The sequence below is a fragment of the Phyllobates terribilis genome, unplaced genomic scaffold, assembly GCF_046119375.1.
Source record: "Phyllobates terribilis strain yellow unplaced genomic scaffold, ASM4611937v1 Scaffold_10__3_contigs__length_209671492, whole genome shotgun sequence".
NCBI classification, from domain to species: Eukaryota; Metazoa; Chordata; class Amphibia; order Anura; family Dendrobatidae; genus Phyllobates; species Phyllobates terribilis.
The window spans coordinates 130,258,798-130,278,562 of NW_027362770.1; the positions used below are offsets into that span (position 1 = coordinate 130,258,798).

Consider the following 19,765-nt stretch of genomic DNA (forward strand, 5'->3'; position numbering starts at 1 on the left):
TTAATACAATACATATGCAAATTGCCTCTTCAGAGACAAAGAAGGCTTTAACTCTAGTGCCACCTATTAGTAGTAACAATTCTTCCTCTATGAAGAGGAAATTTGCATATTTAATTTCACAGAGGAACATGTAAGGCATTTAAGTATCTTCATTCTGACATGCCAGGCTGGGCTTGTCACTCTCCACAAGGAGAAACCTTACCCCCTTAGATCCCAGTCTAAAGCCCCTCACTTAGTCAGATCAGATCTTATACTTAGCACTGATGAGGGGCAACACATTGTTTCTGCAAATTGAGGTTCTGGTTTGGCTTTAATCCTAAATCATATGGAAATGGTCAATATTGACTTTTAGGATCGCTGCTTCTAATAGGTGGCGCTAGAGTTCAAGTCCTCTTCCTCTGCGAAGAGGCAATTTTCATATTTAATTTCCAAGAGGATCATGCATGGCTTAAAAGTCTCCTCACTCTGACATGCCAGGCCTGGCATGTCACTCTCCATAATGAGAAACCTTACCCCTTAGATACAATGCATAGACAAAGGAGATGGCAAAAGTTGCAGCTTTGGAATGCCACAAAAAATAGCTTAGGTCATTAGTGAATGGGATAGTACAATTAGTATGTCGCTGGCAGCACATGCGACAAGCCGCTGGGAAGTCTGTGCAATAGAAGTCAGTCTGGTGTTGGTCTTCTTTTCAGCTAAAGTGACAAATGTCATTTATACAAATGGAATAACTGCTGGTTATATAAAGGTTACATTCACCCCTTGGAGAAGCAGATAATTTTTTTGGTTCAATTTTCCATTTTTTTACTTTCTCGACTTCTAAGAGCCATAACAGTTTTACTTTTCCATATATTTTTTTGTTCCATATTGTTTTGCTGGACAGGTTGTAGCCTAGAATGACTCATGGATTGTTTTTTAACTTGATACATGATTTTTGTTTTTACGTTTATTTTGTTTTAAAAATTAGCTGGTAACTTTGTTGTATTGTTCAGCAGTACGGTAGAAGTGATACCATATACAGTTAGGTCCATATATATTTGGACAGAGACAACATTTTTCTAATTTTGGTTCTAGACATTACCACAATGAATTTTAAACAAAACAATTCAGATGCAGTTGAAGTTCAGACTTTCAGCTTTCATTTGAGGGTATCCACATTAAAATTGGATGAAGGGTTTAGGAGCCCAAAACGTTGCCATATGGGCTATTAAACCTTATCACTTTACTCTACTTTGTGTGCTGCCTCCATTTTTGCATATATATATATATATATACACAGTTAGGTCCATATATATTTGGACAGAGACAACATTTTTCTCCTTCTTGGTCAAATAGCCCTTACACAGCCTGGAGGTGTGTTTGGGGTCATTGTCCTGTTGAGAAAAATAAATGATGGTCCAACTAAACGCAAACCGGATGGAATAGCATGCCGCTGCAAGATGCTGTGGTAGCCATGCTGGTTCAGTATGCCTTCAATTTTGAATAAATCCCCAACAGTGTCACCAGCAAAGCACCCCCACACCATCACACCTATTCCTCCATGCTTCACGGTGGGAACCAGACATATAGAGTCCATCCGTTCACCTTTTCTGCGTCACACAAAGACACGGTGGTTGGAACCAAAGACCTCAAATTTGGACTCATCAGACCAAAGCACAGATTTTCACTGGTCTAATGTCCATTCCTTGTGTTCTTTAGCCCAAACAAGTCTCTTCTGCTTGTTGCTTGTTGCCCGTCCTTAGCAGTGGTTTCCTAGCAGCTATTTTACCATGAAGGCCTGCTGCACAAAGTCTCCTCTTAACAGTTGTTGTAGAGATGTGTCTGCTGCTAGAACTCTGTGTGGCATTGACCTGGTCTCTAATCTGAGCTGCTGTGTTAACCTGCGATTTCTGAGGCTGGTGACTCAGATAAACTTATCCTCAGAAGCAGAGGTGACTCTTGATCTTCCTTTCCTGGGGCGGTCCTCATGTCAGCCAGTTTCTTTGTAGCGCTTGATGGTTTTTGCAACTGCACTTGGGGACACTTTCAAAGTTTTCCCAATTTTTCGGACGGACTGACCTTCATTTCTTAAAGTAATGATGGGCACTCGTTTTTCTTTACTTAGCTGCTTTTTTCTTGCCATAATACAAATTCTAACAGTCTATTCAGTAGACTGTTAGAATTTGCCATTTATAAGGCAAGAAATCCCACTTATTAAACCTGACAGGGCACACCTGTGAAGTGAAAACCATTTCCGGTGACTACCTCTTGAAGCTCATCAAGAGAATGCCAAGAGTGTGCAAAGCAGTCATCAAAGCAAAAGGTGGCTACTTTGAAGAACCTAGAATATAAGACATATTTTCAGATGTCTCACACTTTTTTGCTAAGTATATAATTCCACATGTGTTAATTCATAGTTTTGATGCCTTCAGTGTGAATGTACAATTTTCAAAGTCATGAAAATACAGAAAAATCTTTAAATGATAAGGTGTGTCCAAACTTTTGGTCTGTGCTGTATATATGTATATATATATACATATATATTGCTAACAATAAAAAACTTTTGGCTTCCACTGTAATATTATGAGATCCATAACTTTATATTTCTTGGGTGACAGATTTATTTGGGGATTTGGTTGTAGCGGCACAAACTGTAGTTTTTATGGTACTACTGGGGTCCATACAACTTCCTGATTTTTTTTCCTATATTTTATTCCATTTTTTTAGGGGATGGGATGGGAGGTGAAGTGACAGAAAAAAAACAATTTTAAGATTTTTTTTTTTACATTTAAGCATTTACCATATGAGATAAATATATATTTTAAATTAATTGCTATTAACATTTTGGGAAAAGGTGGCTGATTTGAACTTTCACATATTTTGTCATGTTTTTTTTCTTTTCTAATCCCTTTAGTGGGCTGGAAACTGTGATCACCATAGTATTTTAATATTGGACCATTACCAATCTCTGATGAAGCCTGGCCACAGGCCAGGCTTCAACAATGTAGAAAACCCCAAGCTGCCATGACAATGCCATCAGTACCCCTCTACAATGCCGTGGGAATGGAGTGGTCAAAAGAACAGGTGCCATCTCATTTCTGACCTCCTATATACTGCTCTCACAGTTGACACCTGCAAGAGGTAAAAAGTTGTGATCAGAAATAGCTCCAATAGCAAGCAAGTGCCAGCCCCGGACACAGCCACCACATGCACAATGTGTAGCAGGCTCAGCTCCTGCTCCCGCCGGTTTGGTTGCTACTGTGTTATTAGCGTGGTACAACACCACGTACCCAGCTGGCAGAAGTTACGCAGCAGAAGTTATGATCTAGCTCTAGACTAAAGGCCATTCGGCACGATATTGCACCTAGTTTATAGTCCTGTGTAAATCATTTGAAGAAATCTGTATATAACAAGATATTTCTTGCCTGGAATTTCCCCGACGTTATTTATAGAATTTATGGATCATAATTAAATATTGTTCCACTCGAGTTCCACGTGTCATCCATGCTGTCTACACCTGGCTAACCCTTCCTCTATCTGTGCATGTACTCCAGTACGAAAAGGTCCAGCAATTACCGAAAACAAACCGGCTGCTTTACCGATTTATTAGCTGCCCTATGTGGCAGATACTCAGCAAATTTTTGATTCACGGTTGAGAAATCCATAGCGTATGACAGTAGCGGAAAAAGTGGACAATTTTTTTATGAAGTCTCATCCAAACGTGGTGAAAAAAATCATCAGCAGAAATTGATCTACATTGTGGAATCTAAATTCGTATATTAATTTATGTTGCAGATTTTCGCATGTACAGTATATTGCAACACATGCAGATTTTGCCACACATTTTTTGGTGGATTTGTCGCTGAAAATTTGTATTTGTGAACATACCCAAAGGTTAAGTGCACATGACGTCTTTAAGACACCAGCGGAGACGCTAAGGTCTTCCTAGGTGAAGCCGCTTCAGTTAAAAGCCAGCGGAATTTTTCCCGAAACGGCTTCGCTGGCGACCTTGTCGTTGGCTTTTGCTGCTCTGCAACCGGTGTCTTTTCCCTACATTTTTCCCTGTGTGACGTGATCTCAGGGCGCCGATGGGTTGCCATGACATCCGGGGGTCTGATGAAGACCCCTGTGCGTATAATTGCAATCATGATTTTCACTATACATGCTGCTATCAGTCAATCGCAGTTTCAAGTCCCCTAAGGGGACTAACAAATATAGTAAAAAGTGTAAAAAATATGTTTTTAAAAATATGAAACAAAAATAAAAAAAAACAAAAAGTTCAAATCATCTCTTTCTCTTTTTCTCACTTTCCCTTTTTCTCTCTCTCATGAAAAATCGCCCGATTTGAATCCAGAAAGCCCGGACAATTCTCATCCACATGCCATCCGTGTGTCTGCATTTTATATCCATGTTTATAGATCAATATATTAAAATGTACATGATCAAAAACAGTTTCCTGTGTTAAAAATGGCAATGAATCTGTAAAAATTGGATGCCACACATAGACTTGAATTGGCAAGTCTCTTATGAGATGTCAAAGAGAATAGAGCATGCTGCAGTCTTTTTTCACACGGATCGTGTGTGAACAGACCTATTGAATAACACTGGTCAGTGCGCTGTCTGCATGCTATCAGATTGTAACACAGACAGCCCACGTATATATAATGTGTTCATCTGAATGAGCCTTAAAGGTCCCATATCAGCCAAACATGTCAGTAAGGCTTCTGTTACAGAATAACTCCATAATCCGCCATTTTATGGAACAAGGCACAATTCTGCTTGCAGTTGGAGTCATACCTAGACTTTTGGTTCTCCCATTCTATTGGTGGCCGGCACCCGTGTCATGTCAACTATTGCACCCCAACACAGTAATAATTCCTTCTGAGTGCCCTCTTTTGAAAGGGTTAATGATGACCCTTAATGCTCTATTAAATAATATTAATAATGATGTCCAATGTGTGGCCCCTCCAAAAGCAGTAATTCCACCTTTGTGTCAACCCCCATAAAAAATAACCTTTAGGGCTCGTGCACATGTCCAATTTTCTCATACAAGTTCTGTCTGTGGTTTTCACGGATAGCACTTCTACCTATGATATTATATGGGACTGTGCATATGTCTCTTTGACTGAGTGGTCGTCGGAAAGTATCAGCAATGCAAGTCTATGGGTCCATGAAAAAATTGGAATGCACTTGGATATGGAGAAATCAGTTGTGTGAACCTACCCTTATACTCACTTTATCTAAATGAGTCCTCTTCTCCTGCGCACACGGAGCAGGCATACACAATCGTGTGTGTGCCACCTGCACCAGGACGCTGACGTCTTGTAGTCTGGTGGTCTACAGCAGCTGGCAACTTACAGGACAAAAAGTCATATCCCCTGCTATTCCAAAGGATCCAACTGTATCAAAGTGACCTTTACGCAGAGATTCAGGTCACCTTCCAGAAATCTTTGGCACTAGCTACATCACTATGTACCAGGCCCCCATATACATTAGAACCCGCTGATATCAACAGGTTCGGCTGATTCTCTAATGTATAATTGGGCTTCCAACTCTTCCCTAACATAAGGATCTAGCATGTCAGATTTTGGACTTCCAATCTTTTTGTTCTCTAAGAGACAAGCCACCACTAGAGTCTGGCATTTCTCACTTAGAGAATACTGAAGCATTCGGCAGAGGAAGCGCTCTTCTGAAATGGAGAGTTGGGTGAGATACCTGCCAAGCTGAACCATTGCACGGCCAACGGATCATCTAAAGTGTATGGGGGAGACTTTATATTTTGGCACACAGGGCAATGGCCATGTCTATAGGTGCCACTTTACGTCTCGGAGATTGCATGGAGCAATTGTATAGTACCGTTCATAAGGGCTTGTGTAGACATCCAATCTTCTCATATGAGTGCTAACACTCGTACCTATGATATTCTGTGGGGCTACGCATATGTCTAATTTTTCTCTTGATTTGTAAAAAACTACTGCACACCTGGTGGGGTTGGTGCTCAAGTAGGGGCCAAACCCGGAATTATAGATATATAAACTTGGCACTCATATGACCCAATAAGAATTTTTAGAATTTTTTTTAATAAAAAAAGTACAAAAAAAATGACGTTTTGGTCAGAAGTTTATATATCTATAATTTTTCTGTTGGACCAAATGGTCAGTGGAAAATATCGAAGACATGTCCAACTTTGATCCGACTGTTGGATCAGAATCATCAATTCAAGTCTATGGGTCCGTGATGAAATCGGATGTCATCCAAGTACGGTTCGACTGTCATAAATGAGGAGAAAAACTGATGACACTCGGACCACACTCTGATCAAAGTCTGATCAGAATAATTGGTCCGTTTTTCTTGTACATGGACTTCTGAATGAGCCCTAAGTCCTAAAGATGTCAGCTCTAGTTGTTGCAGTTTCTTGGGGAAGCCATTTTTTTGGCTCCAAGGAGCCCCCTGGGTGATATGGTTTTCTCCTCTGGGGATTTCTTTCTTGGGTTTGTTATGTAAATGTACTAATGTAATAACAAAGAAAATAACATTAACGATACTCCTGATAATAATAGCAGAGTGCAGCCATTGATTTAGGAATCACCTTCTTTTAATAACTTGATCACCATAAATCTCTGGACAATTATCCCTGTATCTGAAGTCATCCTGTATATTGCACCAATTGTATTGATTAAAGCAAGTAGCTGGTGTTATATTTATGGTTATAGTCAGTAATTATGGCAGTTTATGCTGATGATTCTGATCTTTATGTCACAGGAGAGGAAACGACAAATAAACAGGGGCAATAACCAACGGAAATGAATTAATAATAATAATAATGATACAATGTAAAGCCGAGTTGGACTCAATTCAGAGAAAAACTGCTTCATATTTAACCAGCAGAAGGAAGTGAATACAAATGGAAATGATTTGCGATATTATTGTTGTAGTTGTTATTATTTTTATTAGTATTATTTTATTTATTATTACTTTTATTATCATAATTATTATTATTATTTATTATCATTTATATTATTTTTCAGTTCTGATATAATAATAGCAATAATAAAAGTAATAATAAATAATAATGATAAAAATAATAACTACAACAATATCTAATTTACTTCTCATTCATAGTCGCTTCCTTTTCTTTGTTAAAGCTGCAGTTTTTCTGTGAATTGAGTCCAACTCCGTTTTATATTATATTATTATTATTACTATAATTATATTGTATTATTATTATTGATATTGTTATTATTATTATTTAGCATTTAATATCAATTTTATTCTTTATTATTTATATTATTATTGATATTATTATGATTTATTATTGCTATTATATTTTTATTATTGATATTATTATTATTATCATCATCAGTGCTGTTATCATTGCAGTGTTAGTTTTTAGTGACAATGTTCTCATATTGTGGGTCCCATACACAAGCTACTTAAAGGGGTTGTCCACCTTTGGGGACAGTTTTTCTTTCTTACTTAAAAGCAAGCAATTGAGGCTAAAAATCATTTTGCATTTGGGTTCCATTAAAAATGTTGCACCGTTTGCCTCCTGTAGCCTCTGTATTAAGCCGGGGTCACACAGCCATCCATTCTCTCCTGTGAGGGAATCGGGCCAATTATGCGGGTCAGAGTGTGAGCCGAGTGTCAGTGCTTTGTGCTCCGATCCTCTCGCATGAGAAAATCACAGCACAGCTGCGGAGGAGACGGCTATATGTGAACATGGTCTAAATGTCCAAGCAAAGTAGTTGTGAGTTCATGAAATCTTCGCCCTCTGTGGTCTAAAGACGCTGCTGATCTCTGCGGTTTTGGTGCATTTTTTTAGTGCAGAATCAAAGATTTTCTGTACTATTAAAAAAAGCATTAAAAACGCGGCTTTACATTTACACCAAAAAACGCATCAAATATGGTGGAACACGCATAAAAGAAACACCGCAAACACGAAGCAATCAGAGAAGATTATTATTGCGTCTTGTGGTGCGGAGGCTACGTGTGAACACGGCCTCAGCGTTACATTTTGTTTATGAGTTTAATAGAGAAAAAATATTAAATCATCCCATTTTTTTACACAAATTACCGATTCCCGTAAATAATCTGATCGCTGTGTTGTGCGGGTCGTTACGATTTCAGGGACACTAAATATGACCATGTTATGTGCTGATTTGTGATGTTTATTATTTTTTAAAAAGCAAATGAAAACTGACCTTTTATGTAAGTGTTTTTCATTATTTTTTAGTGATTTTATAGGAAGAAAAAAAATCTCTTTTATTTTCCCTCTAGAATGCAGAGACATAAAAATGCACTGCTATGTACAAATGCATCTCTATGTAACCTGCCTGTGGAGTTAGAGCCTGCAATACAGATCAAGTATATAAAATTCTCCCTGTGACATCACCAGAGCCTGTGGCTCAGCAGCTTTAGCTCCTGCCTGTGGTATTGAGGGTTGTGGGCTTGAGACCTGGGGAGACATAGAAAAGAGAAAATGACATTTTTGGAATTGCTTTTTATTATTTTTAGTAGTTTTATAGGAAAAACAAAAATCTGACTTTTTCTTCACCTCAGTATACAAGTACAAAGAAATACACTGCTGTATACAATGTACATGTATAATCTGCTTCTGTGTTCACTGCTTGCAAAACATCTCAAGGTTACCAAATTCTCCTATAATTCTCATTATGGGCTGTGGCTCCTAGTTAGAGCTGCCTGAGAGCATGGAGATGTGAGTTTGAATCCTGGGGAGACCTGATCACCAAAGAAGTGTGAATATTATAATTTAATATAGGTCAGTGCAGAAAGATGCAGCCTGTCCCCCTAAGGAGGAGCAGCTGTGGAGCAATGAAGAAATCGGACCGAGGGTGAATAATAGAAGCCAGGACAAAGCCCTGATGTGGTGGGACAGTCCCACTGATTACAGGACGGTGGGGGGGCTATGCTATTACATAGGTATGACTGGCTCTTATCTTATTCTACTTGTTACTGCAGTTAAGTAGCCATCCTCTTTTTTCCATTTGAAACATAGGTTTTTTTGCTTACTGGATCAGTTTCAGACACATGACTACTGGACATGTGAACTGTCACATAATCATCCATTCATCCATTTAAAGCTCATCCAGTAAGCAAAAAACAGATTTGTTTCAAATGGAAGAAAAACAGAGGACTATTTAACAAATTCTTTTTCCATAGACTTCAATGTTAAAAAAAACAGATCCAGTTGGAGTCAGTTTTTTTAGCAGTTGTGTCTACACAATATTTTTTGACCTGCTAAGATAACTGATTGCCGCTGGATCCGTTTGAAACGGATGATTACTGGACATGTGAACTTAGTCTAACAACACCCTTACCACTGTGCCACTTAAAAAAAATAATGCCCCGATTGTCCTCTTAAAACAAATAATGACACCTGTGCACCCCTTAAAAGAAATAATGCAGACTCGGTGCCCGATTTGAATACATTAATTTCCTATTAGTGCCACCTTAGTAATGATGATCCTTAAGTACCCCTCCAAAAGTAATAATGCCACCTTTGTACCTTTCGCAAAAAATAACGTTCATGCTCACGTAATCTAAGTGACCAAATTCTCTTCTCCTTGGCAGTGGACACCAATGTATTTTGAGCTGTAGACCTACAGCAGACTGCAGCCTACAAGACAGAGAGTGGTAGGCTAACCTGCAGCCCCCTACTCCACAAGGGTATCAAGTCAACGTCATGTTAACACTGATAGATCAAAGTGGCGCTCACCAGGGGAACCCATCTGGAAATCCGAGACGTATACTTCTCTTGATCTTGGAAAATAGCAATGCCACTGTTACTTTCTTCTTCTTTAATTTGGAAATTTTGCAATCCTCTGAATTTTGTGCCCAGGGCATCCCTACATTGCAATCAAGTAGAAAAAGTGTTAGTTCAGCTCATCACTCCAGTACTAGAGATAAGTATCCTAGGAAAACTCCACGGTAGACAGTCTGTGGTCTGGGTGTGGTGCACGGAGTATGCAGTTGTCTGGCTGCCAGGTCAAATAGCTCTCTGTAGACCATAGGGGGGATGTTGTCTAGCACCAATGGAAAAGTAGTTAAAACTTGCCTTTAATCATGTAGAATTAAAGAATTGGCCGAATGTGCACGTGTTAAAAAAAATCCATAATGCTTACGAGTTTTGGGTAGAGAAACACTTAATCAAAACTTTGATTAAGGGGTTTTTGACCTGAAACGCGTAAGCATTAAGAATTTCTTTAATATGTGCACATTTTGCCATTTTTTTTACCCTATATGATTAAAGGCTAAGTTTTATCTACCTATCTATTGGTGTTGGAAATCATCTCCTCTATTGGATCCCCACATTACGCCAATCCTCCGGAGTCTATTACCAGAGAAATACATTAATTGAACAGTTGGATTTTCCAGTTGAATTCTTTTTTTTTTTAAATAAAATCTAATGCATTCTTTTTTTTCCCTTATGTCTCTTGTTTTAATCTAGTTGCATGGGTATATCACCTGTATTATTTTTTGGTCATTATGGGCCTATTATAATTTATAAGTCAATGATGCTGCACTAAAGCTTCATTCGACCTTCATTATTTGCACAGCTCCTTAGAATAGAGACAGACAGACTCTACTCAACACGTAATTTCCATAAAGATGTCGTGGTTAAGCCTTTTCACAGATTTTGGAGAATAACTTAATGGGCCGTGTCTTTACTTAGAATGTTTATGGTCAATTTACACACTTCATGGCGCCATTTTATGCTCCGTGGCTCAATAAGCGTACTCTAATGAGGGCCATATATCAAAGAGATACCAGGTGACAAGTCACTTGGTTTTGGTAGGTGTCACATTTGGACCTGCAGGGTTGTTAGACATATTTATAAAAAAAAAAATCTGAATTCTGAGAGTAATTTTTTATACACGGAAACTTTTTAATACAGCTATAAAGTACAATGATATCTACTATCTGTAAAGCAAAGGAAGCCATTCACAACTTACAGTGTAACGACCCGATTACAAGAAGTCATCGTCAATCAGTGATTGCAGATTAGCAATATTGTTTGTGCGCTGTTCACATGAGCACAGGAAACTTAAGTCGGCCATACACATAAGATGGCTTTCGACAGAATGATGTTTAGGCCAATTGTTCAACCGGCAACCATCTCGGCAAGCTCTTCTACAGACGAGAGCTTGTTCAACCAAGTGTTCTTGTATTCTTTATGATAGAGTCATGTATGGTGGTGGCTTATCTCCCGGAGAACAAATACAACAAACATGCCTAGTCTATATCTAGCCCAACACTAGATAGTCTGGGGCTCCTACATACGATAGAGTGTTGGCCGAATCCGTCAATATCGGCGCATTTGGCTGATACTAGTCTAACGAGTATGAAGGCATTTAGGGTGCCTTTATTTATTAGCTATATGCAAGTTGATGGGGTGGTTATTTAAGAGCCAGTTTATAAAAGTCAACTATCATTGTTCTCGGCAGCACATGTCTTGTTTAAACAGGATGATGTGCTGCCGAGAAAGCAAGATAATTTGTAAGTTTAGACAGGCTTTTTCCCGATTTAGTTTTTTTTTTCTATGAGCATTCATTCACCTTAGGCCACGGCCCACTATCCGTATTTGGTCAGTATTCGGTCAGTATTTTTTCTCAGGAGTGGGAGCCAAAACCAGGAGTGGGTGAAAAATGCAGAATTGGTGACTTGTTTTTATTATACCTTTTCTCTGATTGTTCCTCACCTGGTTTTGGCTCCAACTCCTGAGAAAAAATACTGACCAAATACTAATAGTGGGGCTGTGGCCTTAAAGTGGGTTCTGCTGAGCTCCATCTTGAATGGAGCTGAGGTGCGTAAACTCAACCTCCACTCCATTCGTTCTCTATGGGACTGAAAAAAAGAGCAGAGTACAGCTCTATGCAGTCTCATAGACAATAGCGTGGAGGTCAAGCATCCCGGGTTCCAGAGTCCCATTTTTAGGATGGTTGAGAGTCCCACCTATTAGACCAAAAACCATCCAATGGAAAAGGGTTAACTTTACTTACTATCTTGGGAATAACTCTCAATCAGCCCAAACTGATATTATAAGCTCAGCATATTGCCTTATAGGGTATACACCCCCTATAAAAATTGCATTGCATCATTTGTGGTCTAATCACTGCCTGTGTTCTACATTAACTGTAGTTTAATCAAATATCCTAATTAAGATGCTTGGTGCCACTTTGACAAGACCAACGGACTCAGTGCTCAATTATGATTAGGAAGCATGATGCACCATTGGTGTGGCCAAGTGGCTCAATGTCCCATTCTGCCCACTGATATTGCATGTTCTCACCTACTTCACTGATGATTGACAGCACTGTCTTGTCTGCAGCAAGCCCTTTTACTAGTGTGGGAGGTACAGACTAGCAAAACCAATTGGCAAAATGGTGCCCTGAGCCTCTTGGCCACACCCAGGGTGCACTGATTAGACTTATAGACATATTTGATTAAACATCAGTTTTGACAGAATGAAGGCAGCAGACAAACTAAATATAGGAGCCTTTATTCCCTCCTCTTAGTCATGTACATACTTTAGAGATTAGCAGTTTTTCTTTATATCATACACATATATTGTACTTCGGACTGACCAGTGTTACATAAATCCAAGTAGACATTGAGCAATCCTGCTACAGATGACTTCATGAACAATTCTTCAATCTGCCTACATGTGAGTGACCAAATGGGACTAAATCTTCCTTTCTATCCCTTGAAACAAGTGGTCAGATCTCTGCTGGCTCCCAGTAGTCTGCAGTCGATTAGCATGCAGATGGCTCCATTAAGCAAACTGTATTTTCCAAAAGAGGCGTAACTTCAAGCACCTGGGACCAAATTCAAAATGTGACCAGAGCCCTCACCTACCATGTGCTATGTGTATCACTATAACCTAGGAGGCTGCTTCTTTTTTTAATGGATAATTAATTCCAGGGTGCTGCACATGTATATATAAAATACATATAAAGTACAATAAGACCGGTCTGGAGGGAGACCCTACCTTGACTTACAATATAGAAACTATATTGGTGGATGTCGGGGGGCAACAGGTTGTAATGTGGCAGCAGGGTTATGGAAGGTTGTAGGCATTTATGAAGAGCTTGGTTTTCAGGTTGCTTTTGAAGCCTTCAATCGTGGAGAACATTGTGATATTTTGAGGTAGCGAATTCTAGCGTATGGAGGAAGCACGGGAGAAATTTTGAAGATGATTTTGTATCTCGGGAACAAAGACGTAGAACTTGTGATGACCGGTAATTACTTGTAGGGAGGTATCAAGAGATTTGTTTAGAGTCGTATAGAAGGAACAGATTATAAACGGTCTCATTTGTCATTGTTAATGTGTAAAACTGAATTCTGTGGGTAATATGGAGCTAGTGAAGCAATTAGCATGGGGATAGGATGAGCCAGCCAACAAATTTGAGGGGCAAGGGTGTTAAATAGGAGACCACAGAGAGGAATGTTACAGTAGCCTAGGCAGGAGATGATGAGGGTATACATAATAATTTTTGTTGACTCAAGGTTAAGGAAGGGGTAGGTTCAGGAAATTCTTTTCAGTTGGAAGAGGCAGGAGGTGGTAAAGGCTTGAATGTTTGGTCTGAAGGCCATAGTAGGGTCGAAGGTTTCTTATGTGACAGAGGAGTATACTTATTGTCTCTCCCCTATCAGCCCGATATGACTGCTGCATCTGTGCTCCCTATAGCCAATGCTCAGTTTCCATCTTATCAGTACCTTTAATGCTCCTCAATGAGTGATATTAGGCCATTTCTAGAAGTGCAATTATTATCAGTAAGTGCATGCTATAAAATATGGATTGAAGAGGGCAAGATCACCTTGAAAAACCTCAGATTTACTTGTAACTAGAAATCGGACTGTGTAGGGGGAAATATAGTCTCTTCTGGCAATCAAGGGAGTTAAATCGTCAGATTGCCTGATCTATCCTTTCTGAAGGCAGGACTAGCCTTACCTTATAATGGTGGCACCAGCAGCGTCTGGCTCCTGGGTTTAAATTCCCACCAAGGACAACATCTGCAAGGAGTTTGTATGTTCGTTCTCCCCGTGTTTGCATGGGTTTCCTACAGGTTCTCCAGTTTTTTCCCACACTTCAAAGACATACTGATAGAGGATTTAGATTATGAGCCCCAATGGGGACAGTGATTATAATATCTGTAAAGCGCTGTGGAAAGTAATGGCGCTCTGTAAGCAAGTAAAATCAATAAATACAGGGTGGGCCATTTATATGGATACACCTAAATTAAATGGGAATGGTTGGTGATATCAACTTCCTGTTTGTGGCACATTAGTATATGGGAGGGGGAAAACTTTTCCAGATGGGTGGTGACCATGGTGGCCATTTTGTATCCAACTTTATTTTTTTCAATGGGAAGAGGGTCATGTGACACATCAAACTTATGGAGAATTTCATAAGATAAACAATGGTGTGCTTGGTTTTAACGTAACTTTATTCTGTCATGAGTTTTTTACAAGTTTATGACCACTTATAAAATGTGTTCAAAGTGCTGCCCATTGTGTTGGATTGTCAATGCAACCCTCTTCTCCCACTCTTGACACACTGATAGCAACACCGCAGAAGAAATGCTAGCACAGGCTTCCAGTATCCGTTGTTTCAGATGCTGCACATCTCGTATCTTCACAGCATAAACAATTGCGTTGAGATGACCCCAAAGATAAAAGTCTAAGGAGGTCAGATCAGGAGACCTTGGTGGCCATTCAACTGGCCCACGACGACCAATCCACTTTCCAGGAAACTGTTCATGTAGGAATGCTCGGACCTGACACCCATAATGTGGTGGTGCACCATCTTGTTGGAAAAACTCAGGGAACGTGCCATCTTCAGTGCATCAAAAGGGCAACGCATCATCATGTAGCAATTTCAGATATCCAGAGGCATTGAGGTTTCCATTGATGAAAAATGGCCCCACTATCTTTGTACCCCATATACCACACCATACCATCAAGATACGAAATACCATCAAGATTATGAAATTCTCAATAAGTTTGATGTGTCACATGACCCTCTTCCCATTGAAAAAAATAAAGTTGGATCCAAAATGGCCAACTTCAAAATCGCCGCCATGGTCACCACCCATCTGGAAAAGTTTTCCCCCTCCCATATACTAATGTGCCACAAACAGGAAGTTGATATCACCAAACATTCCCATTTAATTTAGGTGTATCCATATAAATGGCCCACCCTGTACACATTAAAGTCATTCAAATCTGAAAATTTTGTCAAATTCTGCTGAACACCTAACATGAAGGATTCTCCTGACTCTCCCTTAATGATTTTGGGGTAGATAAGGATTGAGCCGAGAGTTTACGTGGATGGGGTAATCTGTAGTAATTATTCTGTACTGTTGGTGAGGTTCTATAGAAAGGACCCAGGAAACACAGGGTGAATGAATGCGTTTTTAATATCTATGCGTTTCGAAGTTATTCAACTTCTTCCTCAGGCTACAACCACAGTGAAAATCCATTTACAAACAAACAGCTTTATAGGATACATTGGCGTTTGAATAAGAGCGCCAAAAGGGCACATGATATGTCAAAGTTGCATCCTGAAGAAGAACTTGGATAACTTTGAAATGCGTAGTAGATATTAAAACTACATTCATTCATCCTGTGTTTCCTGGGTTCTTTCCATGGAACCTCATCAGCAGTGCAGAAGAACCACTCAAGTTCCACTACAGATTTCTCCTGGTCCTGCAACCTGTGGGTTTGCAGCAGCTGGTACTGATGTCACCACCGGATAAAACCCTATTTGCTCCCCAGCTTTCCTGATATATGTGGATGGGGTGTCAGAGATAGCTGTTGCCAAACTTATTTGGACATCAATTTATGTGTATGGCCACCGTTAGGACTTGTGCATACAAGCGTAGAGACTGTAGGTCATGATATAGAGATGAACAGGCCCCATGCATTACCGTTCAGTCTCGTTAAGACTCTATGAGTCTTCCAAAAAACAATACCTTCCTGAAAGTGGATACATACAGATGGCTCATCTATATGGCAGCCCTTGGAGGGACACTGTGCCAAACAGAGCCATAATACAGCCTTAGAATGAATAGATTTATCATCAAGAGCTTTATGGCCAATCATGTTCTTTTCATCTCTATATTTCTGTACCATATAAAGGAAGGTTCAATGGCATATTACTCTACCTGCAGTATAAAGATGTTTTTTAGCCCCATTATAAAAATATAATGACTTGAAATTGTGCAGGGAAAGGAATAGGGGGTAGGGCTGCGATAGTAATGGTCCATATTTAAGCGTTGATATTGAGTATAGGACGACAAATGCAAATACAAAGGCAGCTGGTGGTGATTTCACCCATAATATCTCCAGAATTAATTTAAAAAATATACATGTTCGTGGAAATACTTGAATAGATGGAATGACTTGTATATGGACTAGATGGAACTTCAGGTATATACACTGCACTGAACCAAAGGTGCACGGACAGATCACAGGTGCATACAGTGCACTGAACCAGAGGTACATGGACTGGACAGGACAACAGATGTATGAACAGGAGTGAAGCACAGGTGTGTGGACTTTAATGAACACTCAACAATGGATACACAACCTTGACTGAACTACAAGTGCATGAAGTGGAGTGAACCCAGGTACATGGGCTGGATTGCACTAGACCAGGGGCACATGGACTGGACAGGGCCACAGATGAATGGACTGAACACTCAACAATGGATACACAACCTTGACTGAACTACAGGTGCATGAAGTGGAGTGAACCCAGGTACATGGGCTGGATTGCACTAGACCAGGGGCACATGGACTGGACAGGGCCACAGATGAATGGACTGAACACTCAACAATGGATACACAACCTTGACTGAACTACAAGTGCATGAAGTGGAGTGAACCAGAGGTACATGGGCTGGATTGCACTAGACCAGGGGCACATGGACTGGACAGGGCCACAGATGAATGGACTGAACACTCAACAATGGATACACAACCTTGACTGAACTACAGGTGCATGAAGTGGAGTGAACCAGAGGTACATGGGCTGGACAGAGCCATAGGTGCATGGACTGTATTGCACTAAACCAGGGGCACATGGATTGGACAGGACGACAGGTGTATGGACTGGACTGAACCATAGGTGCATGGATAGGTTGAACATCAAGTGTGTGCGTGGACTAGACTGAGCCACAACTATATGGACTTGGCTGAATTACAGGTGTATGGATTGAAGAGAACAACATGTTCATGGATAGACTGAGCTACACGTACATGGAGTGGACTGTGGACTAAACCATAGGTGCATGGAATTGAGTGAGGTACTTGGGCTACAAAGCACATAGACTGGCTGGCAACATGGTACAAACTAGTAAAGATACATGGACTGAAGCAAGCAACAGGTAAATGGACTGGACTATGAGTTTGTGGACCAGATTGAATGACAGATACATGGATTGCATTGCACCACTAGTTTGTATATAGTCATTATTATAGTTGATGAATGTTCATCATCATCACATTAATCTGTTGTCAATCTTAAACCCATATCCATCTATAGGTCTGGTTTAGACAATTCCTATCAAATTACAGGTTCTTCTGGCATAATGTTCCTTGCAGAGGCTCCCACTTCTAGAATCCCAAAGAGTCTTCAAAATCAGAGCAATTGGCAAGTGCATTATGAGATATAACCATGGACAGGGTTGGACTGGCCCACCAGAGAATTGGAGAATCCTCCGGTGGGCCCTGTCTTCTCCTTCAGGAGAGTTCATAGTGCAAACCTTGCAGCTGCTATGGGGCTCTTGAGTGGGGGAGAAAGGTGGGCCCTCCGAATCAAATCTCTGGTGGGTCCAATGTTCTTCAGTCTGACACTGACCACGGAAATGAATGATGATTTGTGCGGTTCTTTAGATCATAGATGGGAAGAGAGGAAACAAAATATCCAACTTCTTCGAAATATTCTAACCATCAATTTCAAAGCTCAATCACTTCTCTTAATCTTTGATTGAAACTATTGACATAGTAATACCCTAATGTAGTTTTCAAACTATTTTCCATAATTTTACCCCACATATAACTCTTACTTTGCCCAACAAGAAAAGTCCAACATTGACCCCCCTTCCCACGTAATTATGATTTCTTGAAATCAATTCAAATTTATCAAGATAAGGAGTCAGGACCAGAAACAGCGCCACTCTTGTCCATAGGCCATGTTAGGTATTGCAGCTTATCCATATGAAAATAGATAGGGCTGAGTATGAATACCATGACAAGTGAGTGACAAGAAACGTTTGTCAGATTATACTTATAATCCTCTACGTACTATAACCTTTGGCCGCTTCAATGCAAGACCCATTACATAAACAACACTAATCTGCCATGGATGTATTGTAACGCACACACTCCACTAATAGCGCGCCCCATCCACATACAACTCTAAAGACTGAATGTACAAAGCTGAGCAAGATAAGATAAAAATAAAAAATTAAATTGTGACCAACAAACTCGAGGGTTTAAGAAGAAGCCACACGGTGATACTACAATTCCAGTATTCCGCATGACGTTTCTGAAGCTGCCATGTACAATTTACAACTTCCTTTCGACAACGGAGCTGGTATTTCAAGGGCGACACTCACCTGTTCTTCTGTATACGACTTATCTAGTTCCGGTGAACCCTGGAAGATCTGTAAGTTTAACATAGTAAAAACTTCTCAGTGTTTGACTTGGATTTCGAGTGCTTTGGTTTGTTAATTGAGTTTAGAGTATTGTCCTTGGGATGATTTTTTTTTTTTTCCTTGAGACACACACACACACACACACACACGCTGACACACATCTTGGCTATCTGTGAAGCAATTTGTACTATTTGAATTCACCTAGTGGCTTCCACTTTGATTCTTGCACTTGAGTCTCTTTGAAATGCAAAAGCTGTCTTTCAATGCAAATCGTAGGCCTACTGGCCCAATAAAAGGGTTTAGACAGGGAGGTGCCTATCAAAGTGATTGCTAGTGAGCTGCCAAGGAAGGTGAAGGGAACAACAGTCAACCAGGAAGAAGTAGGACAGAGTTAAGAAGAAAAACTCTCATGATACAGCTGGGAGGCACATTATGTGCACTGGACTAATCTTGGAAAATGTACGTCGGTTATCTTTTGGATAAGGACAGCAATATGTACCCCAACCCTGTTAGGCATGCTGGTCTGAATCTCAACCCCCAAAATTATGTCCCTGCTCCTCCTCAGTATTCTGATTTTGCCAGCTATCATCATGTCCCTGGGATTAACAGCGATCCACATCATGGGCAACCGGGTGGCACCTGGAGTTCACCCTATGCTCCTAGCAGAGATGACTGGCATTCTTATGGACCAGGACCACCAGCATCTTCTGCCAACCCAGGACAGATTGGATTCAGCCCACCTGATTTTAACCCCGTTCAACCACCAGGCTCTGGACTTTTGCCACCATCTATGACCAGCACTGCGCCTCCTTTGTCACCTAATACACAGAGGCGCAATCCTTACGAATGGATGAGGCGGAGTGGAGTGCCGCAAAGTAACCCCAGTAATGGTGAGTTCAATGTATTAATAATCATCTGGATAGAAGGTGGACTGTTATAAATGACGGTGGCCGATGACTAAACATTTTTGGAAAAAAATATATATATATATTCTCAAAAACTGTATAGCCATTGGCCACAGACATTCATAACATGACATATTTAACATGACACATATATATATATATGTGTGTGTTTGTGGAGAATCAGTAATGATTAATGGG

The 19,765-nt window shown here is 40.1% G+C and overlaps 1 protein-coding gene and 1 long non-coding RNA gene across 6 annotated transcripts in view; one reads left to right on the forward strand and one right to left on the reverse strand.

The window, feature by feature from the left end:
• Positions 1-6,966: 6,966 nt before the first annotated feature.
• Positions 6,967-19,045, reverse strand: LOC141164472 (uncharacterized). 3 transcript variants are annotated; one of them, XR_012250916.1, is made up of 5 exons: positions 18,864-19,045; positions 18,624-18,671; positions 9,716-9,845; positions 9,506-9,616; positions 6,967-8,434 (listed from the first exon to the last, which is right to left on the reverse strand). It is a non-coding gene; the product is annotated as an uncharacterized lncRNA (long non-coding RNA). The 3 variants fall into 3 exon arrangements; XR_012250917.1 differs by having other exon boundaries at positions 6,968-8,434; positions 9,535-9,616; XR_012250915.1 differs by lacking the exon at positions 9,506-9,616 and having other exon boundaries at positions 6,988-8,434; positions 18,864-19,039.
• The window catches only part of CDX1 (caudal type homeobox 1), a 98,297-nt gene continuing 97,407 nt past the window's right edge, over positions 18,876-19,765 (forward strand). The window contains exon 1 of one of the 3 annotated variants that reach the window (XM_073649786.1): positions 18,876-19,552. In XM_073649786.1, coding sequence (XP_073505887.1) covers positions 19,120-19,552 — 433 coding nt within the window. In that variant the 5' untranslated portion in view covers positions 18,876-19,119. The remainder of the gene's footprint in view (positions 19,553-19,765) is intronic. The other 2 variants (XM_073649787.1, XM_073649785.1) reach the window with 2 other exon arrangements.